General features: G+C 44.9%; 1 protein-coding gene across 1 annotated transcript in view; it reads left to right on the forward strand.

Moving 5' to 3' along the window:
- The window catches only part of CDH26 (cadherin 26), a 45,995-nt gene extending 33,217 nt beyond the window's left edge, over nucleotides 1-12,778 (forward strand). Inside the window, exons 10-17 of the mRNA XM_063142510.1 lie at nucleotides 384-526; nucleotides 2,399-2,632; nucleotides 3,836-4,063; nucleotides 6,756-6,886; nucleotides 9,162-9,242; nucleotides 10,084-10,152; nucleotides 11,158-11,253; nucleotides 12,560-12,778. Of these exons, the coding sequence (XP_062998580.1) occupies nucleotides 384-526; nucleotides 2,399-2,632; nucleotides 3,836-4,063; nucleotides 6,756-6,886; nucleotides 9,162-9,242; nucleotides 10,084-10,152; nucleotides 11,158-11,253; nucleotides 12,560-12,778 (1,201 nt within the window). The remainder of the gene's footprint in view (nucleotides 1-383; nucleotides 527-2,398; nucleotides 2,633-3,835; nucleotides 4,064-6,755; nucleotides 6,887-9,161; nucleotides 9,243-10,083; nucleotides 10,153-11,157; nucleotides 11,254-12,559) is intronic.
- The last annotated feature ends 12,884 nt before the right edge of the window (nucleotides 12,779-25,662 follow it).

Consider the following 25,662-nt stretch of genomic DNA (forward strand, 5'->3'; position numbering starts at 1 on the left):
CAGAGACACTCTCATCTGTTCTTCATATGTTTCATATGAAGAAAACCAATGCTGGGGTGGTGTTCTGACACAAATTCAGCTCTGGGTTAGGCAAGATAATATGGGAAATGGACCCCAGAGACTGCAGCAGGCATAGAGTCAGCTTGAGGTCAGTGGTACAGATAATCATTGGACATCACTGGGAGAGTCTTTGAGCTATCAGGTGTTCTGTGATTCCTTTGTAGGCCAGTTGGACAGGAGGCTCTACCTGCTTCCTTTTTGCGAGGCTAGATTAGTTCTATGATATCTGGTTTCCAATCTTGGGAAGCAAATCCTGCCTGCTTTACTTCGCTGTTCAGGATGTTTTACTGCTCATTTTTAAAACATCTGATTTGTTCATTAAGATACAAAGTAGCTTCTGACCCCAAGGGCTGGGTGGCTGTTGATGAAAACTCTGGGATTGTGACAGCTGTGAAAACGTTTGACGTGGAATCTCTTCCTGTGAACAACAGCGTATACACCATTGTGATTCACGGCACGGACAATGGTAAGTTCCTTCTTAAACAACAGCTAAAATCCACCCGCTACTTTGCTTGTCTCTGGGTACTCTTGAAAATGATGGGAGAGGTTAAAATGTTCAAGCTGAAACCCAACTTGAGATTGGGCAGTATCCAATGGTGTGCGTCCGTCCTGCCGATTCTGTTGTGCAAGCGGCCTCCACAATGGCGATGAGGCGTTTCAGTGGGGCAAAATGGAAGGAGTGGAAACACTAGTTTCTGGAAGGGGGAAGGTCAGCGGACCTCACATACGGGAGGTCTGCCGGCCTGCCCCCTTAGAAAAATGAGCCTTTCTGCTTGTTTCGGGGCTTGTACCCAGAAGTGCTAATTTGCCATGCAGAAGAGAAGCATCATTTGGGCAGGATTGGATAATATCCACTGATACAAATCTGGTACAACTTCAGTGGACGTTTTTGGATAAAATTTGTCTGCCTTTCTGAAATGCTCTCTTTTGCAATAATTAATTATTTCCTCACGGATAGGATTCTCTTGGGTATTTTGAACAAAGTGTCATCAGATGGGCCAAAATTGTATAGTGTAGATTCTATGGTATGTTGATGTTTCATTTGTAGGTTGCATGTTTATTTGTACGCTGCATGTTTTTATTAAAATCAATATATTTTACATCTAAAACAACTTCAGGATTTGAAATTAGAACTTTCAGTTTTGAAGCTTATTATATCTCGTTTCAAAGTTTTACATAAGAATTATTTTACTCCTTACCAATAAGTCAATAAGATTGCCAAATTCAATACTTCTACTGCTTTCTGTCTTCTAAAATGATAAAGGGTGCAGCCCTATACCTGCACACCTGGGAATATGTCCTACTGAATTTAGTGTGATTTCATTTCTGACTTAACACTCATAATTTTGCACTTTCAGCCCTTCTGCGACTGCAATTGGGAATGTTAAAAAATAATAATACTCAAGTTCCGAACTTTTGTATTTATTTTTGATAACATAATTTTAAGTTAGGAATTGCCATTCAGATATTTTTCTGCACATACAATGGTTTCGAATGACATTTCTGCATATGCAATGTTCAAATCAGGATGATATTTGGGCCTTTATCAAAAGCAGTTGGTTGACTTATACAACTCATGGCCCCAAGCTGGGCATAACCCACCAGACCTGCATGGTGGCCCATCTAGGGTTTGATAAACCTTCTGTTTGGGGCTAATCTGCCTGGGATATTAACAACGAAAAAGGAGGCATTTGTCATAGGAAGCTGCCATATCACTGTGTCAGACCATTCGTCTATGTAGCTCTGTATTGTCTACGCTGATTTGCAGCAGCTCTCTTGGGTTTCAGATGGGGTAGTTCCAAGCCTTCCTAGAAAGGCCTGAGATTGAATTTTGGAACTTTTTGATGCAAAGCATGTGTCTGTCACTGCCTTACAATAATTCCCCCAGATTTCAAGCATCTAGCAGCCCACAATATGTGGATGGTGGGTTGCAAATTATGCAGGACAGGTCACATGGAGTGCATTAAGGTTCCTCTAGTACTAGGCTCCATTGTACTAGGCACAGGCCGGCAGACAGACAGACAAAAAGAAAGAAAGAGCATTCTCCCATCAAGCAAAATACTTCCCAGTCATAAATTCATTTTTGACTCTCAGATGAACTCTGACATATGATGTGTCCATCCCTTGAGAGCTTGCAAAACAGGTCCAGCTTGTACGTTGCACGATGACCTTAAATTTAGAGCGCAGGTGGCCTCTGGAGCACAATGGTGTGGAAAGTGACTGTTGAGGAGGTCACATTCCTAAAGCCAGTGGGTGAAATCCATCACTTACCTTAAAGTTTCCTTCCTGTTCTGGTAGTTTTTCAAAATTAAAACAAAATGCTGTGTTTCGCCATTAGGTGTTCCACCGCAAACCGGCACAGGCACCATCCAACTTCACCTGATTGACATTAATGACAATGCTCCAGTGTTAGTTACACCGTCTTTGGTGATCTGTGAAGGAAAAGGAAACAGCCCTTTCATTATAAAAGCAGAAGATAAAGATTCCTACCCATATGGAGGGCCCTTTACGTTCGAGCTAGTAAAAGCCTTGGGAAATATGGAAAGTTCTTGGAAACTGGGAAAGAACTTTGGTAAGTTACCCTCAAACTGTGATGTGGCCTCCCCTCTTTCATTTCATCATTTGACCAAGAGGCAAGAGGAAGATGGTGAGGCTGGTAGGAGATACTGATGTCAGAGATGCATGGGACAGGCAGCAAGATGCTTGGTCAAGACAAGGCAAACAGCAGACCCACGACTATAGAGCTACCTACAAATAGAGGAGAGGGCCTCCACCATAAGACCAAGGCATCTCCTTCTCCCTTTTCCTGAGAAGACAGTAAGGCCATAGCTAGACGGGGCAATATCCTGGGGCGATCCCTGGGATTGTCCCTGTGCATCCACATGACGCACAGGGGATCCCGGGAGCAGGGAGGGATGATCCCTCCCTTTCCCCGGGATATGGCCCTACCCTTTCAGCCTGCCTTTTCCATGGATGATCCCGAGACCACGGAACGTGTAGTTAGTCCACGATTTGTCCTGGCTCTTCGCAGTTACTCACGAGGAGCTGGGAACCCCTCAGGAGCTCTGTGCTCATCTGGGGTGGGGTGGGGGGAGCGGGGAAATTATTATTATTTTTTTAAAAAACGTACCTTTGAGTGCACGAGCGCCCGTGTGCTGCTTCTGTTTTCTTAAAAAAAAACAAAATGGCGGGCGTGATGTCCTGTTCGTCCGAGGCCGTTGCACGCTGTGTGTAAACAGAGGGGGAGATCTCACGATAAAAATATTGCGAGATCGTCACACTAGACCTGTAGGCCTAGCTGAGGCCTAAGAGCAAAAATGTAGGTGAGGAGGAAAGATGCAGATGCAAAGGAGAGACAAAGGGAAGCGCAGCGGAGGAAGGCAATTGATGGGTGGCATAGATAAAGAGCCGTTGCTTTTAGCCACCTCAATAAAGGGATGCTGTGATGACTCCATGTTCTGTAGCCCGGAAAAAGTTCCACAGGGAAGACATGTGTGAGGGCACATCCAGGTGACACCCTGTGCCCCATGACCTTTTCTGTTTTCATCCAAATTGGGAGTTCAATCTGATAGCTTTTCTCCTGCCCGTCTCCTCTGTCTAGAGAATTTGACCCCAAGAATCCAACCCCAAGAATCCAAAAATGTTTTTCATCTGGTCAATAGTATTTGGAAGGCATCAATCTGCTAGTTCTTGTCTGCGTTATCCACACCGTCTTGTTAGCAGATGTAAGAACATAAAGAACATGTCCATCCTTTTCTGTCCTTACTCTTTTTAGGTGACTCGGTTGAGCTCTTTATGTTAAGAAGCCTCCCTCCTGGCAGTTATTCAGTGCCGTTCCAAATTTGGGATAAGCAGGGGCTTTCCAGCAAGCAGAACCTGCAGGTCACGGTGTGTCGCTGCCTGGATGGGATCTCATGTGGGCTTGAGAAGATGGCCTTAGGGTCAGTGGGTCTTGGAGGGGGAGCGGTCGGTGCAATCCTGGCTGCGTTCCTGTTACTGATATGTGAGTAATACCATAGCGTTTGCATTTTGCTTACTGACAGAAAGTACACACTGGGGTTGTTTTGTACACATGCCATCTAAATATATTGTCTCCGTTACTCAACAAGCAGGGGTGATGTTTCAATCCATGCATTTCAACTGGGCTTTCAGCCAGGATAAGATACTGAGTCAGCTTTGATTACCTTGAAGGATGATCTATGCTGGGCACTGGATTGTGGGAGTGCAGCCCTACTAGTTCTTCTGGACCTCTCAGTGGCTTTTGATACCATCAGCCCTGATATCTTTCTGGGCTGCGTGGTGGGCCTGGGCCTTTGGAGTGCAGGATGGAAGCTGTTCTGCTCCTTCCTGTCAGGCCATGGCCAGAAGGTGGTGTTGAGGGACTGTGGCCATTGGGTTGTGGTAGGGGTGCACAACCATTTGTCCCTGAGGTCCAAATCTCTGACAGTTTGGAGATAATCAAGTGATCAGAAATGCCACTGCTGGTGTAGATGTGGGTGGGGGGCAGTCTGGCAGGCCATCAGAAATGGCTTTGAGGGCTGCCTGCAGGCCACCAAGGGATTTTTTGCTGCACCCCTGGTCTATGCCTGGTCCCACCTGGTCCTCTGTGTTATTTAACATATTCTTGAAACTACTGAGAGAAATCATATGGAGCTTAAGAACATAAGGAGAGCCATACTGGATCAGACCAAGGGTCCATCTAGTGTAGCGTTATGTTCACATCGTGCCTAACCAGCTGCCTATGGGAAACTCACAACAAGGACATGAGTACAACAGCACCCTCCCATCCATGTTCCCCAGCAACTTGTGCCTCTGATACTGGAGGTAGCACATAGCCATCAGGACTAGTAGCCCTTGATAGCTTTATCCTCCAGGAATTTATCCAACCCCCTTTTAAAGCCATCCAAATTGGTGGCCACCACAGTATCTTAGGGTAGTGAACTCCATAGTTTTTAACTATGCGCTGTGTGAAGAAGTCCTTCCTTTTATCTGTTCTGAATCTCCCGCCAATCGGTTTCATGGGATTACTGAATCCCAGGTCCTAGTATTATGAGAGAGGAAGAAAAACATATCTCTATCCACTTTCCCCACATCATACATAGTTTTGTACACCTCTACCACGTCCCACTTTAATTGCCTTTTTTCTATGCTAAACAATCCCAACTGCTGTAACCTTTCCTCATAGGGGAGTTGCTCCAGCCCCTTGATCATTTTAATCACCCTTTTCTGCCCTTTTCCCAGACAATATCCTTTTTTTGGTACGGTGACTAGAACTGTACAAAATATTCCAAGTGTGGTCGCACCATAGAGTTGTATAAGGGGAGTATCATCTTAGTATATATGGATGACACTCAGTGCTATTGCTTTTTGTTACCTTACTTCAAGAAAGAAGTCAGGACACTTGAACGTTGCCTAAATTTGATAACGGGCTGGATGAGGATGAACAGGCTGAGTTTCAATCCAGAAAATCCAGAGCTATTGGTCAGTAGAACACCTAGCTTGAAGACAGTTCTCAATTGGGCTGGACTCCCCCTGAAGCATTAGATTTCTTGCTTGGGAGTGTTCCTGGACCCTACGGTATCCTTTTATTTTCAGATGGCAGCAGCGGTGAGGAGCCTGTTTGCACAACTACATCTAGTGTGCCAGCTGAAACAATTCCTGAGTCAGTCTAATCTGGCAACAGTTAGCTGTGCCTTGGTTACATCATGGGTAGACTACTGCAATGCACTCTACATGGGGCTACCCTTGAAGAGCTTCCAGCAGCTTCCGTTGGTTAGCAGCTAGGCTGCGAAGTGGGGTGCATGCTTTTGAGTTGTGACTCATCCCCAGTCTCTCTGTGTTCTGAAAGGAGACCAAAACACACCTTTTTAACTTGACTTTTAAAGCATGTATGGTTCTTTGGGTTTTTTTTAATGTTTTACTGTGGTTCAGACATCACAAACCCTGGCTCATCAGGATCAAGCAAGAGTGCTAGTGCACACTGCCTGATCACTCCCGCTTGTCTCCCTCTGCTGATCCATGCCAGCCATGTACATGCCCATGCTGCAGATGTGTGGATTTCCTCACTGAAGAACAGGCTCCCTTGCAGATGTGTGTGAGAAAGGCACCCCCTGATACAAAAAGCTTTTCAACCCACTTCTTCGTTGGAGATTTCATTTTGAAGCTGGCTTACAATGAGCAAGAGTATTGGTCCTTGGACAGAGATACACTGCCTGATGATTTGTTAATTTGAGGAAACTGGGGATTAAATTTGGGACTGTATGCAGAACCACGCATGGACTCTGGTGGTGAGCTGGAGGAAGCCCTTGCCAAAGCCTAGTTGCTATCCTGAGTGTGTTGTCCCAACTTCTTCTGAAATGGTTTTGTCAACCGCTCTTCTAGGGTGCTTCCAGAAAGACAGCTCCTAGGGCTACCAACAAAAAGGCCCTGTGCAGCTATCCCATCTTTCTTTCTAAATGGAGTTTTACTGAAGAGAAAAACAGATGGAAGAAGTGGTGGGGAAACATGGGAGTGTTACAAGTGGAACATAGCAGCCTCGCAAAAGGTTCTGTGAATGAAGAAAGCAATTGCAAAGTAGTAGGCTCGTCTGGAAGCGCCCCTGGAGTGCAGCCAGCAAGGAGGTCCTTTGGAAGAAGATGCCCGTAAAGGGTGTGGAGAGCTAGTGACAAAGCTCACCTCTTTTTTCTTTTGTGCAGTGGCAGTATGTCTCCTACTATGGTGTTCCTCCACCTTGGAAACAGAGAAGAGGGCCACCTCCTTTCCAGATGAAGAAGGCATCCAGACTCTGAAGACCTACAATGAGGAGAGCCAACCCGTTTTGTCTCAGGTGAGAAATTACCCACTCCCGATGACATTCCAGAGCTTCTGGGTTTACAGCACAAACCTATGCAGGCCTACTCAGACGTAAGCCTTAGGGTTCAATGGGACCTATTCCCAGGGATGTGTGTATAGGATTGCAATTTTCACATTCTTTGGATGAGCTGGAAACTTGGGGTGTCTTTGTAACATCTGCTTCATTTACAAATATACAAGCAGAGCATGTTGAAGGCAAGCAGGGACTCCTTCAACGGACAGCAGATGCCCAGAAAACACTTGTGCGCCACTCCCCCCTCCAAGATGGCACTCTCAGTTTTAGTAACTCCCTTTAGCCTCTCTCTGTCCATACAGGGGAATGTCGTAGGTATTAAAGCAGGGGTGCACAGCCTGCAGGCCTCATCCAGACCTCAGAAGCTTTCAGTGAGGCCTGCAGAGCTGTGGTGACTCTGTCCAATTAGTACTAGTGTTGACAAGAGAGACTCTTCTCTTATCTCCGATTACTGATTGGGAATAACAGCAAACTGTCCCTAGCCCTGGCATCTCCAATCAGTAAGAAGCCTGAGTGATCTGAGATGAGAGCGGGCTTTCCCTTTCCCTTGTCAGTGCTAGGTAAACCCTGCTCTTGAAGCCCTGATCATTGAAAAGGGAAACCTTGCTCTTGAAACCCTGCTCATTGAAAAGGGAAACCCTGCTCTTGAAGCCCTGCTCATTGAAAAGGGAAACCTTGCTCTTGAAGCCCTGCTCATTGAAAAGGGAAACCTTGCTCTTGAAACCCTGCTCATTGAAAAGGGAAACCCTGCTCATTGAAAAGGGAAACCCTGCTCTTGAAGCCCTGTTCATTGAAAAGGGAAACCTTGCTCTTGAAACCCTGCTCATTGAAAAGGGAAACCCTGCTCATTGAAAAGGGAAACCCTGCTCTTATCTCCTGATCCCCAGAGACTCTGCCTTTGAGATTGCAATTTTTCTACTGCTTTCTGCTGGGATCGCTGGGGCTCGGAGACGTGAAAGCATCTCCCAACTCCTTGTGATCCCTAGATCTGAAGGATCCCTGAGCATTGAGATGAGTGGAGTCTGTGTGTGCATCTATGGGTGAAGGGAGGAATATGAGTGTGTGTGTAGAGATTGTATCTGCATGTGTATGTGGCGAGGAAGGGCAAATGTGCATATGTATGGGAATTGTATATGTGTGTGTGCATTGAGTGTATATGCATGGCCCCCAGATTCCTATCTAACAGCTGAGGCTGAGAAGGATGTGCACTGCTACATCAGAGGAGCATCGAGGTCCTTTGGAAAAGCCCTTGAGCCCTGTCAGAAATTACTCGAAGTAAAATCACAGTGATAGAGCTTATAATAATTATTGGCCACTTTCACAAATCACACTAAACCATACTTTTGCGCACTCTGAGTGAACCTGAATGAGCTCAGCCATCGTCTGACCTGCACATGATCTGTTTTCCCCTCTCTTCCTCCCACATGGCTGGGAGGAAGAGTTTGAAAGCTGCAGCATCCATTTTGCTTAACTGCAGCTTGTACGTGAAGGAAGCAGCTATTGCCATAGGTGTAAGCTGGCTTGTTTCAAATAAACCATAGTTAATGACAGACTGCAGTTAAGTAAAAGCAGAAGCAAGAGCTTCCAAATGCCTCCTCCAAGCCACGTAGTAGAAGGAGAGAGAAGTGCACAAGCTTAAACTTTGCCATTGCACGTTCATGTCACACTAACCCGTGGTTTTGCATAACACGCAAAAACAACCATCCTGTCAAAGTTGCAGCAACACCCACAGGAACCTAAGAGAAGCCCTTCTTCCTGTATTTTTTTACCTACAATGTATATCTTCAAAATCAGAATTTGAAATAAACCAAGGGCATAATAGTCCCTAAAATATACTTAACGTGAACAGTAGAGGTTAGTGCTTCATCAGTTACCAGTTTCCCCTTGTAGAATAAAGATCGCACCATCACTAATAAGAAATCCAGTACATATAGTGGGGACATCAAAGGTATGCAAAGATGACTCATACCCGAGTATGTCCCGAGTCACAGCCCTACTCCACAAGCGGCATGAGAGTTACCCTGTTGTTTCACTGCAGGTACATGATTTCTGAATGGCTAGGCTGCATGAGCCACCCTAATTCATAGAATCATAGAACAGTAGAGTTGGAAGGGGTCTATAAGGCCATCGAGTCCAACCCCCAATGTTTTAATGTTTCCTAATTGTACAAAGGGGATTTCTGGTCTTTTGTCAAAAGACACTTGATTGAAACCTGTTACCTTGACATCCCGTTTAGGACATGCCTGATGCGTGGAATGATGCAACCCTACCCACAATAAAGGTAGTGATGGTGAAAAAAACCCCACAGCTTGATGAGGTAATTGCAAAACTCCTATCTGGAATACAGTTGTTCTCTCTTTCCGATACACTGCCCATCACCAGGGGGCGCTGACAAGTGTTTGTGAACAAGCCCAATGGGATGGAATTGGGGTTTCTAAGAAATAGTCTTGCACTGTTGCTGTGCTCTGTGTAGGCAGGAGAAGCTTCCAGTAGATCAGCCTTCCTCAACCTGGGGCGCTTCAGATGTGTTGGACTACAACTCCCAGAATGCCCCAGCCAGCTGGCTGGGGCATTCTGGGAGATGCAGTCCAACACATCTGGAGCGCCCCAGGTTGAGGAAGGCTGCAGTAGATGGTTTCGTATTTTTGCTCTGTAGTGCAATATGAAATGCAAGGAAAGGAATAGCTGCTGTTAGACTGTGGCTGTTTCTACACCTGCCTTCCCCCCCCCCCCGGGGATCGTCCTGGGATCATCCCTGTGTATGCAAATGACACACAGGGGATCCCGGGAGCAGGCAGGGATGATCCCTCCATTTTCCTGGGATAATCCTTAGGTGTAGAAAGGGCCTGCGTGTCCCTTCAGGTGTGGCCTTTTGCCGTGCTGGCTGCTATTGATGGGCCTTCCAAGTTCCAGGTTCCCCATGCCTTGGCTAATGCGTGTACAAGGGGGAGCAGGGTCATCCCGCTGGCTGTGGTTCCGACGTCGTGCCCACTTGGCGCCACCTCTGACTCTGTGCCTGAAATTCACGTGGCATATAAAGAAAAATGCCCTTCTGGGGCATCACTATGAAGGTTGATTTCTTTTGTATCTGAAATTGATCATGGCTTAGCCCTCTATAAATGAAGCAACCAACCATTATTTCACTTTTTATTTCTTAGAAGGCAATGAGAGAGACTGACTCACGTTCATGGGCATCCAGTCAAGTGTGCAATGGACAAAACACCTCTGTGAGTAAATGAGTATGTGCGGCCGGTGTGCTTCAGGTGTGATTGATAAGTAGTGTGCATTAGAGGAGGAGTTCAAATGTATGTACAGCAGAGACACAAAAGGTGTTTTCGAATAAAGGATTGGTTTACTCCCTTGTTGCGCTGTTGTCAGTTCTGCTATCACTTCTGTAGCCGGACACGTCTCTAGTACTCAAGCCCTGCCATCATACATTTGCAGGGCCTCATTTTCAGTAAAAAATAAAAAATAAAAATGGTGGGTGCAATGTCCTCTTCCTCCTGGGACATCGTGGGCTGCGTGTGGACTGAGGGCGAGGATCTTGCGATCACCATATTGTGAGATCCTCCCCCTTCCGCCGGTAGGTCTAGCTAGCACTTTGAATCGGGCCTGGACCAATAGCCATGCCCTATAGCTATTGGTCCAGGCCCGATTCAAAGTGCTGGTATTAACATTTAAAGGCCTAAATGGCTTGAGGCCAGGCTATCTGAAGGAACGCCTCCTCCTGTATGTACCTGCCCGGAGCCTAAGGTCATCCTCAGGGGTCCTTCTCCGCGAGCCCCTGCCAAAGGAAGTGAGGCAGGTGGCTACCAGGAGGAGGGCCTTCTCTGCTGTGGCACCCCGGCTGTGGAATGAGCTCCCTAAGGAGGTTCGCTTGGCACCTACATTATATGCTTTTAGACGCCAGGTGAAAACCTTTTTAGTCTCCCAGCATTTTAACAGTCTATAAATAAATTTTAACTTGGTGTTTTAAATTTGTAATTTTGCATTGCTGCTGTATTTATCTGGTTGAGCTTTTATATTGTATTTTATATTATGGTTTTATACTGTTGTTTTATACTTTGAATGTTTTTAATTTTTGTGAACCTCCCAGAGTGCTCTGGCTATTGGGCGGTACAGAAATGTAATAAATAAATAGGGAAACCTGAAAATCCGCCCATTTGAGGATGCTCTAAGTTCCTTTAATAAGCTCCTTTTCCCTTTTAAATGGATATCCTGAAATTACACAGACAAAGCCAGCAAAGGACAACCACCATCCGAATGGAAAAATGGTGCTACCCCAGGTCATCTCGCAAGACTACCAGCCTTTCCCCCACTGGGATCAGGTTAGATAAATGAAAACAGGATAAATGTTTTGTTTTCCTTTTCTTTGTTTATCTCTTAATAGGAACAAAGTGTTTTTGCTATGGTGGATGCAACACTTTACAAAGAGTAGCTACCTAAAGAACTGTTCTCTATAGTGTTCCCATATTTGGTGTTGGGAAGAATTTTAATTAGTGGTGGCTCTGAAGATCCTTTTCTCTCCTTCACCAGGCAAACATGTGCCCTCAGAATGCTAAGATGAGCATGATTTGGGAAAGAGCGGCTAGAATCCTGAATCACGTAAGCAATTCTTCATGGGAAGAAGAATCCTACCGCCTATATTTTCTAAATGCTGCAAACTGCCTCTAATGAGATGTGTTTCAATAATGGCTGATGTGTTCTAGGGATGTTTTGGCTCCCTTTAGAGTAGGGCAAGAGTACAGATAGGTAACTCTCCCTATGTTTTGACCTACATTTCCCATGATCCCTCACCATTGGCTATGCTGACAAAGGCCTAATCTACACCAAGCAGGATAATGCACTATGAAAGAGGTATGTGAAAGGCAGGAGCCACACAATCTGCTTTATAGCGGTATTGAAGTGCAATGACAACTGTTGGGGCCCACTGACACATACCATAGACCGCTTTCATACCACTGTATCCTGCTTGGTGTGACTCCTGCCTTTTATACGCCACTTTCATAGTGTAATATCCTGCTTGATGTAGATTAGGCCTAGGTCTGAGGGCCAGAAATTGCCTACCCTTGTTCTAGAAGGAGGTAATGAACATCAGCTGCTCCTGTAACCTGGAAATAATGGATACTCCTCCAAAAGTACTTAACTTTCTTTTATCTCACAGAATTGTACTTTGGGTTCTCTGTGCTGTGAGCACTTCTGTCAACTCCCTCTGAATGCAAGTCCTTGTCTATCACTTTCAGATGTAGCATCATTCATTCTCACCTCTCCAATTCCAGGGCTGGGCTGTTTGCAAATACATACAACCTACTGGCCCTTGAAGACCATTCAGAAAGTTTTAGGAGACGCCCTCCTCCTTAGCGATGGATTGGGCCTTCTCTCCTTGGCAAAAGTTATGGTTTTGCTCTGCAACTCCTTAAATGGGCTATAGGTACACCATTCCGTAGTCAGCCTTGTTTTTAGGTGGTGGTTATAATTCTGTATTTGACACAACCTATTTTAGGCTGATTTTATGTTGTAAACTGCCTTGAGAGGGCTGTTTTGGCCAAAGGTGGTAGAAAAGTAGCCAAGTGAGTATAAATAAAGGGAAGAAAGCGACTGTGTTGAGCTATTTTTCTTCTTCTCTCCTAACAGAGATGTGATCATGCGATCGACCAAGAAGACATGGTGTCTTACCCACCTCATGTTTATGCAGAGGAGGGAAGGATAGAGGAAAGTAAATCCTTATGGTCCCTACCCGTTGTCAGTGATGGCAACAACAGCCTCCCTCCTGACTTCTTGGATACACTGGGACCCAGTTTTACCACCCTTGGAAAAATCTGCGCCATGGAATTTGATGACGCTCACTCCTGAGTAAAGATGATTAGGATCATACAATTAGATCATCGTCCTGTACTTTAGAAATAAGCACCTGAAGGACCAGGGTTCCCAATTGCCCCCCGGCAGAACTATCAATCTCCATCCTCCCAATAATTGCATACTTTTCAGTGCGATCCTATGCATGAGTACTCTGAATAAAAACCACTGAGCTCAATGGGACTTACTCCTTGGTACATGTGTATAGGATTTCACATCAGATACTCTCCCCTTCCCCCGGCCATGCAGTTGGAAATACACCCAAAGGGCTTTTTGCCCCCTCCCCCCAATTATCTACAGTGGAAAGTGCAAAAGGGGCTCTACGTCATTGGGCAGTGTCTTGGACTGAATGGCTTAGTGGTGTTAGAACCCGAGTAATGCTTTGCCAAGTGTGTGTTGATCTTCACAATGAGGAGGAGGGACTTAATGAGCTCTTTGCCTGCACCTCAATTTAGAGTGGTGGTCCAACTTTAAGTCAATTTATAGGCAATCCCTCACATTTTATACAGGCTGGCAGGAGAGGTTTCTCCTTAAAAGCAACTGGGGATTACCACCCCGTGTGTGTGTGTGTGTGTGTGTGTGTGTGTGTGTGTGTGTGTGTGTGATGGGGTGGCGGAGAGAATTACAGATTTCTGTGTGATTTATGCTAAGTCATTGACTAATTATCCCTGGTTTTCCTTTGGTTGTCTGCTCCCATTGCTTATCAAGGTGTATCCCTAATAGCCTGCTTTAATGAAAACGTTTATGTGATTATGCTTCCAGAGGAGAAGAGAAGATTGAGGGGAGACATGATGGCACTCTTCAAATACTTGAAAGGTTGTCACACAGAGGAGGGCCAGGATCTCTTCTCGATAATCTCAGAGTGCAGGACATGGAATAATGGGCTCAAGTTATAGGAAACCAGATTCCGGCTGGACATCAGACTGTTAGAGCAGTATGACAATGGAATCAGTTACCTAGGGAGGTTGTGGGCTCTCCCACCCTAGAGGCATTCAAGAGGCAGCTGGAAAGCCATCTGTCAGGGATGCTTTAAGGTGGATTCCTGCATTGAGCAGGGGGTTGGACTCGATGGCCTTGTAGGCCCCTTCCAACTCTACTCTTCTATGATTCTATGAAAATGCCATCACTTGCCTTGGATGGTAGATACACCAAATTGCCAACACATTTATATTTTGGTATAGGTAACCAAAATTCAGCTGAACATCTCTCTCTCTCTTTTATAGTGCTCACTGTATATAGCTTCCAAATAAAATTTCCTCTTGGGTTTTCATACTACTTCATTGGGTTTTATAGCTTTTCGAGGAATTTTCATCTTCCTACTTGATGTGACTAAATTTGTTACCTCTAGGGTAGCGTTTGCAGTGGCAGCTGAAACAAGTAGGAATAATTTTGTATGGACCATTACGATTCCCTTCAGGGAAAACCATCTGAAATTGTCATGCAAATATTTTATTTAAAAATATATAGTTAGTTTATATCATAACTGTGTTTATGTATTTGTTGGTGTATTTTGTCATTCTTCCTTTTGTGTTTTGTTTGTAATAATTTGTTCATGATGTTCTTTGGTTCATACAAATAAATTGACCTCTTTGTAAAAGAATGAGTATAAATATTTATTTTTCCATCTAGAATAAAAGAAATCTATGCATTTCCTCAGATAGAGCACCATGGTTAAAAAAAAAAATCTCTGGTTTAAAAAGCACGGTGAACTTCGACAGAGCAAAATCCCTTCGCATTTAAGGCTATTGTGTGTGTGTGTGTGTGTGTGTGTGGAGGGGGCAGGGCGGTGATTGCAGCACTACAGAAAATGCACTGATTTAGAGTTTTAATTGCAGCCAAAAGGCAGTTTGGAGATAAAGATTCATTTTGGCATCTTGGAAGGCATCCTGTACATCAGTGTGCCTGTGCTGATTCAATGTTTGTTGATTTTGAATCCGTGCAAATTACAAAGGAGGATTCTGTTGAGGACGGTGCCCACTAGGTCTGTTCACAGACACACACACCCGATTCGCTTCGGAGCCCGATTCAACTTAGGGTGCTTCGGGCCCAGGCTTACCTGCTTCGGATCCAGATCCAAAGCAAGATCTGGAGACCCAGTGGATTGGCTGTTGCAGGTTCCTCAGCGCCCAGCAAGCAGCTGCCCAGTGGACACCCAGGAAAGCCAGGTGTGAGGCCAACTGGGACTCCATCAGACTTTCCTACATCCTTGCTCACCACTCCAAACATGAAGCTGCTGCCTGCACCTGCCCATGAAACTTACCTCAACCTTCCGGCAGAGGTCCATCCTCATGAGAGCTGCCGTTTTAAATGGAGATGGGGGCTCTGCAGTTTCTGAGGTCTAAGGTCCTTTGTAGCCCATGGAAGCAAGACAGTACCAGCAGAGAGATGGCTTCCCTCCTCAGCTGGGGCACGGAAACAGTTTCTGAGGTGGCAGGACAAATGCTAAGTGTTTGATAACACATGGCCTGAGGAGGGCATTCAGGGGCTCACCCCTTTTCTCCTATTATCAAATGATGCTTGCTTCACCATGATACCTGCTAAGTAGGGCTTTAGGAATGCCAAGGTAGTAGCATATTGGTTCATCCCCTGATTTTTAGGAATTTTTTAAAATGCAAGGCTTTAAAATATATTTTTAAAAACATACTGTCATTTTTAAAGTTAAAGAGATGAAACCTAGCACCATGATAGCTCATAAATATGGCTTAAGCCATGCCAAGGTTGAAGCATATCAGTTCAGCCCTTGTTTTTTTGGGGGGGGGGGATTTTTAAATTTCAAACTCAAACCTCATTGGGGTCTAGCACCTTGAGAAGTAAAAAAGTTTCAGGGAAAAAATGAAATTACACATAAAGACATGAAAATTAACACAATGGTAGGTCTTCAGTAGGGCTTCAGCCATGCCAAGTTTGAAGCAGATCAGCTCAAACCTTGTTTTTTGATGGAATTTTATAAATGTGTGCTTTATTGTTGTGTACTGCTTGTGCACAACACAGCAGACACACAAAGCAGAAGACGGTGAGAGACTAAACGACACAGAACTCAGGATATTATTATTATTATTATTATTATTATTATTATTATTATTATTATTATTATTATTATTATTATTGGCTGTGCTGCTTACCATGCAATAAGATGGACCCTGAAACAATCCTCCTCCTATTAAGGGGATGCCAAAGCATCTTTCACTGACTATATTTCAAAAACACCGTGCCCATCTTGCAGGGGTGGTTTGTTTGCTTTCTGCCAGCCTCTCTGGGCCAGCCTGCCTCTCTACCCTCCTGGTGCCTGGGAGATGTAGATAGGCTGGGTGGGTCAACCCCACAAGCCTATGGCATGCTTGCTCCCAGTGCTCCATGGTCATCAGGGAGGAAGCAGCAGCCAGGCACCTCTCCACCGTGCCTGGGTCCAGCTCCAGCTCAGAGCTCCCTCCCTCCTGCTACCAACTGTCTCTGCAGAGGCCACCAGTGAGGGAGGAAGCAGCAGCCAGGCACCTCTCCACCGTGCCTGGGTCCAGCTCCAGCTGAGAGCCCCCTCCCTCCTGCTGTCAACTGTAACTGCTGAACTTTGCAACTAAGACTGTAGTGCCTGAATTTGCTTTCCTTTCCCCCCTCCTCCTCCTCCCTCCCAATCCCCTTTCCTTTTGTGTCATGTCTTTTAGATTGTAAGCCTGTGGGCAGGGACTGTCAAGAAATACTTTTATAAGCCGCCGTGAGAGCCTTTTTTGGCTGAATGGCGGCATAAAAATCCTTAAATAATAAATAAATAAATAAATAAATAGCTGCCTGCTGCCTCTCCTCTGTGCCTGCCTCGCAGGGCCGATTTGTTTGCTTTCTGCTGGCCTCTCTGTGCCTGCCCACATAGCTGCCTGCCTGCCTGAGCACCTGCACACTTCTCAATATTACCTGCCTGGTCCCACCTTGAAGGGCTGGTTTGTGTTTCTGGCTTTGAATCAAGACAATCCTTGGCTCACTTACTCATGCCCGCATAGCTGCCTGCTGCTTGCCTGCCTGAGCACCTACACATTTCTCCAATATTACCTGCCTGGTCCTGCCTTGCAGGGCTGGTTTGACTCAATTTCTGAGGCATATTGCTCCCAGCCAGATAATGTGTGTATAGCAGGCAGCCTACTTTCTCTGTTTCTTCTCTGAATGGGAAGGGCCTCAAGGATGTGTTAGCTTCATAACAAAAGAAAACTCATGTAGGGGAGATTTGCACTTCAAAACCACACAGAGATTACAGAAGGGATAGTGTCAGCTTGATTACACACCTTCTCAAATCGCTCTTTGCATTGAGTTCTGCTTTGTTTCCTTGAAAAATCACATATTTAGCAGTGGGTTACAGTCAGTCAAATTTTATTGCTTTTGGCCAATGGCCTTTGCATAAAACAAACAAACAACGATACAATCATCAACAACAAAGAAAAACAAAAATTACAGAAGTTAATCACAATGCATATAAACATATTGCATGTAACACATGATATACAAAATTTAAAAGTTTAAAAGTATGGAATTGCTTGTCATAGGTGATCCATAGGTGATATAATATGAATCAGATATGGTCAGAAGCGATCATGTCCTTTACAGTTGATGGCTATCTCTGCTATGTGTTTCTTTCTGATCTTTTTGGCAGCTGTGGCAAACAGAGCGACACACCGAGTCACATATTTATCCATGTCCACTAGAAGGGGGAAAAAATCACTTCCAGTGGGCTCTGGTAAGAATGGTTTTCAATTAAGGGTGCCACAAAACGTTCCCTTGGGTCATTGTATAGGGGACAATGCAAAATATAATGCACAAGGTCCTCTGGCTCAGGACGACCACAAATACAAGTACGCTCATTTGTTGGTGCTATATAAATAAATAATAATAATAATAATTGTTGGGATGCCCCTGTGCCTCCCATCTCTATAGGCAGTGTCCATCGTATTTAGCCTTAGCTCTGTGAAAGCTTTCTGAAGTTGTACAAAAGTCAAGTTGTTAAAAACAAGCTGTACATGCAGTTTAAAATATAATGGTGCACATGAGGATATTGGAAAAGGAAAGGAACCTCTCGTGCAAGCACTTGAGTCATTGCTGACTCCTAGAGGGACGCCTGCTTTCGCTGACGTTTCCTTGGCAGACTTTGTAGCGGGGTAGTTTGCCATTGCCTTCCCCAGTCGCAGTTACCTTTCCCCCAGCTAGCTGGGTACTCATTTTACCAACCTCAGAAGGATGGAAGGCTGAGTCGACCTGAGCCGGCTGCCTGAGAACCAGCTTCCGCTGGGATCGAACTCAGGCCGTGGGGAGAGTTTCAGCTGCAGTAACTGCTGCTTACCACTCTGTGCCACACGAGGCTCCAATGCTTAGGATGCAACAATTGCCAACTTTGGCTCCTCTGTGTAATAATCCTTTATTCTCTTGTGTGTTCTTTCTTTCTTTCTTTCTTTCTTTCTTTCTTTCTTTATTTATTTATTACATTTTTATACTGCCCAGTAGCCGAAGCTCTCTGTGTGGTTCACAAAAATTAAAACCATAATAAAACAACCAACATGTTAAAAGCACAATTACAAAATACAGTATAAAAAGCACAACCAGGATAAAACCACGCAGCAAAATTGATATTAGATTAAAATACAGAGTTAAAACAGTAAAATTTAAATTTAAGTTAAAATTAAGTGTTAAAATACTGAGAGAATAAAAAGGTCTTCAGCTGGCGATGAAAGGAGTACAGTGTAGACGCCAGGCGGACCTCTCTGGGGAGCTCATTCCACAACCGGGGTGCCACAGCGGAGAAAGCCCTCCTCCTAGTAGCCACCTGCCTCACTTCCTTTGGCAGGGGCTCATGGAGAAGGGGCCCTGTAGATGATCTTAAGGTCTGGGCAGGTACATATGGGAGGAGGCGTTCCTTCAAATAACCTGGCCCCAAACCGTTTAGGGCTTTAATTGTCAATACCAGCACTTTGAATTGGGCCTGGACCTGGACTGGCAGCCAATGAAGTTGTAAAAGGACTGGCGTAATGTGATCTCGCCGGCCAGTCCCTGTTAGTAAACGGGCTGCCCTGTTTTGTACCAGCTGAAGCTTCCGGACCGTTTTCAAAGGCAGCCCCACGTATAACGCATTGCAGTAATCCAAACGAGAGGTTATCAGAGCATGGATAACTGTAGCTAGGCTCTCTCTGTCCAGATAAGGGCGTAGTTGGTATATCAATCTAATATACCTTCCACTCAACCTTCCTTCCACTCAACCATAGCCTATCAGGACATCAAATGTCCTTTCCCAATGTTTCTTTGCTCCCTGTAGCTGTGTTATCATCGCCCCCTTCTGGAAAACAGAATTGTTCATTTTTACACATTTTCTCATTAATGCTAGAGTATGTTGAGTTTGCTGTGGTCAGTGGCGGACATTAAACATGTTCATCATACTGTACTGTACCACCTGAGTGTATTACATTCATCTCTTGCCTCCTCTCCCTCAAGACCACAGTATTTGTACAGGCATAACTGATCACAGTATTGATTTTCCTCAAGAAAGGAGAAGAGAACCACTTGAGGCTCATCTACACTGAGAGCCCTTTCCAGAGGGGGGAGGGATGATCACGAATTTCTCTGCTTCAGAGATCATCTCTCATGGGGCACATGGCAGCAAGTTTGCCCGCAATTCAAGGAGAGCCGTACCGGGGCATTTATTTATTTTTATGACTCCTGACTTTTGTGCAAGAGCAGAGTGGCAATCCTGTGCGAATATGAGTTTTTTAAACACACACACACACACACACTTGGTGCTGAAAGACCCTGAGACCCATCCAGAATGTGTCGACAATGCTGACCCCCGACACCCATGGGCTCGCTCTGCACAGCTGGTTGTCTATTCACTGAGCCCCACTACTTGTGAGGAACAGCAAAAGCTTTGTGAGGGGAGGGCACACCAGCCGCACACACACACACACACACACTTGGTGCTGAAAGACCATGAGACCCATCCAGAAAGTGTCGACAATGCTGACCCCCGACACCCATGGGCTCGCTCTGCACAGCTGGTTGTCTATTCACTGAGCCCCACTACTTGTGAGGAACAGCAAAAGCTTTGTGAGGGGAGGGCACACCAGCCGCACACCTCAGGATTTTTGCGAGAGCGAGGAAAACCCCAATTAAAAGCAGTCATCGATATCCCAGGAAAACTGAGGGGTCGTCCCCAGATCACCTTCAGTTAAAGCTGCAGGAGCTATACAGCAGCTATAGTGTGATGAGATTTAAAAGAGGGCAGGGCACCTGCAGCTTTAACGGTTGTGATGAAGAGGAAATTTCACCAGGTTCCCTATATAGACAAATGACACCTGCTGAAATTTCCTTTTCAATACAGCTGTTAAAGATACAGGAGCCCTGTCCTCTTTTCCATATGGTCACCCTACTATCCATTCCTTTTAATCCTCTCTCCCCACCCCCCACTACTCCGTTTTCCTTACAAGTTTGGACTATAGCGCTATGAAGTTGAAAGCTTCAAACACTTCATTTAACTAGTTTGGGACTAGTAGAAGTTTAAGAAATGTTTCGAAGTACTCCTACTTGGGCCTACTCACATTGTTCTGGGCCTACTCACATTGTTTTTCTAATAGCAAAAGTTATACTGTAGTGTGCTTTGTATAGTGTACACATGTATTTTCTTTCTAATCATTGTACGTTTCACAAGTTACATCTGGTACTGGTGTTGTTTTGCATTTTTTTCTTTATAAAACATTCATATCATAAGAATTCTTGTGTGGCATGTTTTCATTGGTTTAACAAGTTAAAAGGAATATTCACTGTTTTCCTGCTTATGTTTTAAAATATATTTTCAACAGGCCCAGTAACATCTAGAAGAGTTAAAGGAAATCCTTGTCAAAATGCCACCCAATAACAGGCTCAGAATTTATTCCAATCGCCTGGGTGGGATCTTCACTAACGGTTTAAAATGTTAAGGAAGGGTTATGATAACTTATTGGGTCACATGACGCTATGTTTGTAATGTTTTATCATCAATGTATAAAGGGAAACACTAAAGAATGTTCAAACTATCGGACAGTGGCACTTATTTCACATGCCAGCAAGGTAATGCTCAAGATCCTGCAAGGTAGACTCCAGCAATTCATGGAGCGAGAATTGCCAGATGTACAAGCTGGGTTTAGAAAAGGCAGAGGAACTAAAGACCAAATTGCCAATATCCGCTGGATAATGGAGAAAGCCAGGGAGTTCCAGAAAAACATCTATTTCTGTTTTATTGACTATTCTAAAGCCTTTGACTGTGTGGATCATAACAAACTGTGGCAAGTTCTTGGTGGTATGGGGATACCAAGTCATCTTCTCTGCCTTCTGAGGAATCTGTATAACGAACAAGTAGCAACGGTAAGAACAGACCACGGAACAACGGACTGGTTTAAGATTGGGAAAGGAGTACAGCAGGGTTGTATACTCTCACCTTACCTATTCAACTTGTATGCAGAACACATCATGCAACGTGCTGGGCTTGACGAATCCAAGGCTGGAGTTAAAATCACAGGAAGAAACATTAACAACCTCAGATATGCAGATGACACCACTTTGATGGCTGAAAGCGAGGAGGAGCTGAGGAGCCTTATGATAAAGGTGAAAGAAGAAAGTGCAAAAGCTGGGTTGCAGTTAAACCTCAAAAAACCCAAGATTATGGCAACCAGCTTGATTGATAACTGGCAAATAGAGGGAGAAAACGTGGAGGCAGTGACAGACTTTGTATTTCTGAGTGCAAAGATTACTGCAGATGCTGACTGCAGCCAGGAAATCAGAAGACGTTTACTTCTTGGGAGGAGAGCAATGACAAATCTTGATAAAATAGTTAAGAGCAGAGACACCACACTGACAACAAAGGTCCGCATAGTTAAAGCAATGGTATTCCCCGTAGTAACCTATGGCTGCGAGAGCTGGACCATAAGGAAAGCTGAGCGAAGGAAGATAGATGCTTTTGAACTGTGGTGTTGGAGGAAAATTCTGAGAGTGCCGTGGACTGCAAGAAGATCAAACCAGTCCATATTTCAGGAAATAAAGCCAGACTGCTCACTTGAGGGAATGGTATTAAAGGCAAAACTGAAGTACTTTGGCCACATAATGAGAAGACAGGATACCCTGGAGAAGAGGCTGATTCTAGGGAAAGTGGAAGGCAAAAGGAAGAGGGGCCGACCAAGGGCAAGATGGATGGATGATATTCTGGAGGTGACAGACTTGGCCTTGGGGGAGCTAGGGGTGGCGACAGCCGACAGAAAGCTCTGGCGTGGACTGGTCCATGAAGTCACGAAGAGTCGGAAGCGACTGAACGAATAAACAACAAATTTACCTTCCTTGTTTCATTGTATTTCTCCGTTGTTACATTTAAATAGTGTTGCAAGTCTTCTTATGTGCCCCCTTACATAGTTATTGTTTTGTCTCAACTGACTTTTCAAGCCTCGATGGTCAGCCAATCGTTTTCCTGGGGGCGTGGATACTTCCTTTTGGAGCCTAAAACTAGTGCACTATAAGCTCCAAAGGGCTAGAGGGAGGAAATTTTAAAAATCATAACAAATCAACGGATGACCCAATCTGGTTAAGATTTGGTATGCTGAAAGCTCTCCTTAATAGCTATTGCTGTGCTGATTTTGAACTCTTCATCTTTAAAACTGACACAGATGTAAGCATTTGTTTAATTTCCATTTAAAAAATCATTAAAAATCAATGGTGTGTGTGTGTGTGTGTGTGTGTGTGGAAGGCGAAGCCAGGAGATCAGGAAGTGGGCAGAGCAAAGAGACCAGCCACGAGAAGTACAATCTACAATGATAAAACAAATGGTGTGTCCTGCTCTAATCAATGAATACTGGGAAAGCAAAAGGTTAGTAATACAACATTACTGGAGTGTGCCCCGTTACGTTTAAAAACGAAACAAATTAAAATGTTTCCAGTGGTAGGAAAAAACGTAATAAGCATTACTGTAGATCCACCCCTGGTTTATTGACCAGCAGGCCAGAGAGACCTGGAAGGGCACCACCCAGTGGACTCTTCCAGAACAACAAGTATGTGAGATTCATATAGCACAGTGAAACAACATTCTTCGGCCTAATTGAATACAGTTTGTGTACATAAAGGCTTGCATAAAGACTCACACTAAACATGTAATGAGATTTCCTAAGGCTGAGCATCCAACCACATACATACATTCCTGCATAGGCTTTTTTCTCTCCACCTAAACACTTAGAGCGCCATCACACCAGCGTTATAGCCTGTTGTCACGATGCATTGCATACAAAGGACTCAGATGACGCCGTCCATGTCCTGCCCTGATCTCTCCTCTTCCCCCTCTCTTTGTGAGGTTTCCAAGTGCAGGGAAGGAACGTTTTTTCCAGCAATGTGCTCCACCCTCTACGTGTATTTTTATCCCATCGTACTCAATCCGATGTTCTGAGAGTGGGCGGCATTGCTGAGGAAAGGGAGGGGGTGTGCCAGGGCTAGGTGTCCCTACGAACAACCAATAGATTGTAAGCCGAGATAAAAATGAGATCTGTGGGGTAGGGGGAAACAGCGATTCCGAGGAGAGGTGTGAAGATGAATGAAACGTAAGGCTATCAAACGCTAAGTAAACGGAGGGGGATAATAGAAGCGCGAACATTCAGGTGTGATGGAGCTCTCATTCTGTCCTTCAGCATATTTATGTAGGCGTTATCTAAATTGGTTTTCTACATCCTCAAATCTAATTTTCCCGCTTACCGGGGAGCCGCCATTGTGGGCGCATGCTGGTCCGGTGGTGGGAAAGAAAGGGAGCTAGCAGGAGCCTGTGCAGCAGCAGTGCCTACAGCCCCAGAGCACCAAGCCAATCAAAAGGCTGATTGGCTCTGCTGGAGTGGAGCATGAGGAGACCATTGAGTGGAACACCTGCAGGCAGTTCCTGCCCTAGCCTGCCTGGTGCACAGAAGAGCAGAGCCTCGTGGGTTGGCTGGCACCATTGCTGTTGCCGACTTCAGCCTGTGTGAGGCTCGTCTGACTTGAGAGGAGACCAGGAAGAGGAGGAGGAGGAAGCTGGAGAGGTGAAGACTGCAGCAGAGAAGCCCAGCTGGCAGAAGACCAGCAACCAGTGGAGTCCCAACAAAGTCAGAGAGAGAGCGCGAGAGAGCCTGAGTTCAGACAACATGCTAAACAACTGGGTGCGGAGGGTGGGGTGGGGGTTATAGGAGCAAAATGGAAATCAACCGTTGCTTAGCGTGTCGTCTGAACTCAGCCAGAGAGAGAAAGAAGGGAGGGCAAGGGGGAGAAAGGAAGGAAGGGGAGGCGCAAAAGGAAGAAATGTCAGGAAACCACATTGTAGGCTATGGAGCTCTTAAGGCTAGCTGTGGTCAAAATTCCCATGAATTAATTAACTGCAGTACTGCCCCCTTGCAGCAACTTGCAGAGAAGGTTGCAATATTCTCAACATGCCCAATGTGGAGAAAACTTTCACTGGGTGAACTTGTATGTGCACCTCACTGCCTTCTTACCAGATTCTTCTTTCTCAGGGCAGTGGGAGGTGCTGCCAGGTGGAGATAGGTCAGGGCCAATAGGTTGTGAGTTGCCCACCTCTAGTCTAGGGGCTCAGGCAGTGATCTTCCCAATCACGTGCTCTTCGATCCTTTTGTAGACAGAGATGCAACAAATTTTAGGGTGACCATATGAAAAGGAGGATGGGGCTCCTGTATCTTTAACAGTTGTATTGAAAAGGAAATTTCAGCAAGTGTCATTTGTATATATGGGGAACTTGGTGAAATTTCCTCTTCATCACAGCAGTTAAAGCTGCAGGTGCCCTGCCCTCTTTTAAATCTGGTCACTCTCGTATAGCTCCTGCAGCTTTAACTGTGGTGATGAAGAGGGAATTTCACCAGGTTCTCCATATATACAAATGACACCTGCTGAAATTCCCTTTTCTATGCAACTGTTAAAGATACAGGAGCCCTGTCCTCCTTTTCATATGGTCACCCTACAAATTGAACCTGGGACTTTCTGCATGCAACACTTATGCTCTGCACTGTCACTTACCTATGGCCTGTAGAAGGGGCACCTATTCTTTGCCAGTGAAGAAAACAGCTAGTTTATTGGACCTATAATTTGTGGGGTTCTTCATGCATCTTCTTTTGTTACTTAAAGTTTTCATCAACATGTGGGATTTTTATACATTGAAGGGATTGTTTAAAAAAGATTATATATATAATATCCCAAGCCCTGACTTTGTTGCACATAGGAAGCTGTCAGACTCATCTGTTTTTTACTCCCTTTCCCTTTGACTAAGCTGGAAATAGAAAAAAAGAAGAAAAGGGTAACCTTGAACTTTTAGTAGCAGCTACAAATGCAACTATTGTGACTTAGCATTGTGTTATACCATCTCCTTGTGGCTGCTTTAGGTAATACACCTTTGGAGGCCTTGCATTAAAGCAATGGTTTTCAAAGCACTCCTAATTTTGTCCTCCCTCCTGGAAAAATGATGACTAAAAAGCCCCAAACACTTAAAATGCCCCAAACACTTGAACTATGTAAGTAGTAGGCATTTCTCCACCTCTAATAGCGAACTCAGGAGTGCTTCCAGATGAGGCTTTTATTCTGCAACCACCTTGTTCCAGACATAGGGTGACCATATGGAAAGGAGGACAGGGCTCCTGTATCTTTAACAGTTGTATTGAAAAGGGAATTTCAGCAAGTATCATTGTTATGCATGCAGCACCTGGTGATATTTCCTCTTCATCACAACCGTTAAAGCTGCCCTCATGACCAGATACAATAGGGTGACCATATTTGGGAAACCAAAAAAGAGGACACCTAGTGTGTGTGTGGGGAAGCAGCTTTCTGAGTCCTGCAGAAAGTACGTTATTCCCCCTCCACCTTAAAGAACCCGATTGGAGTGG

This window comes from Elgaria multicarinata, chromosome 1, assembly GCF_023053635.1.
Source record: "Elgaria multicarinata webbii isolate HBS135686 ecotype San Diego chromosome 1, rElgMul1.1.pri, whole genome shotgun sequence".
Lineage (NCBI taxonomy): Eukaryota > Metazoa > Chordata > Lepidosauria > Squamata > Anguidae > Elgaria > Elgaria multicarinata.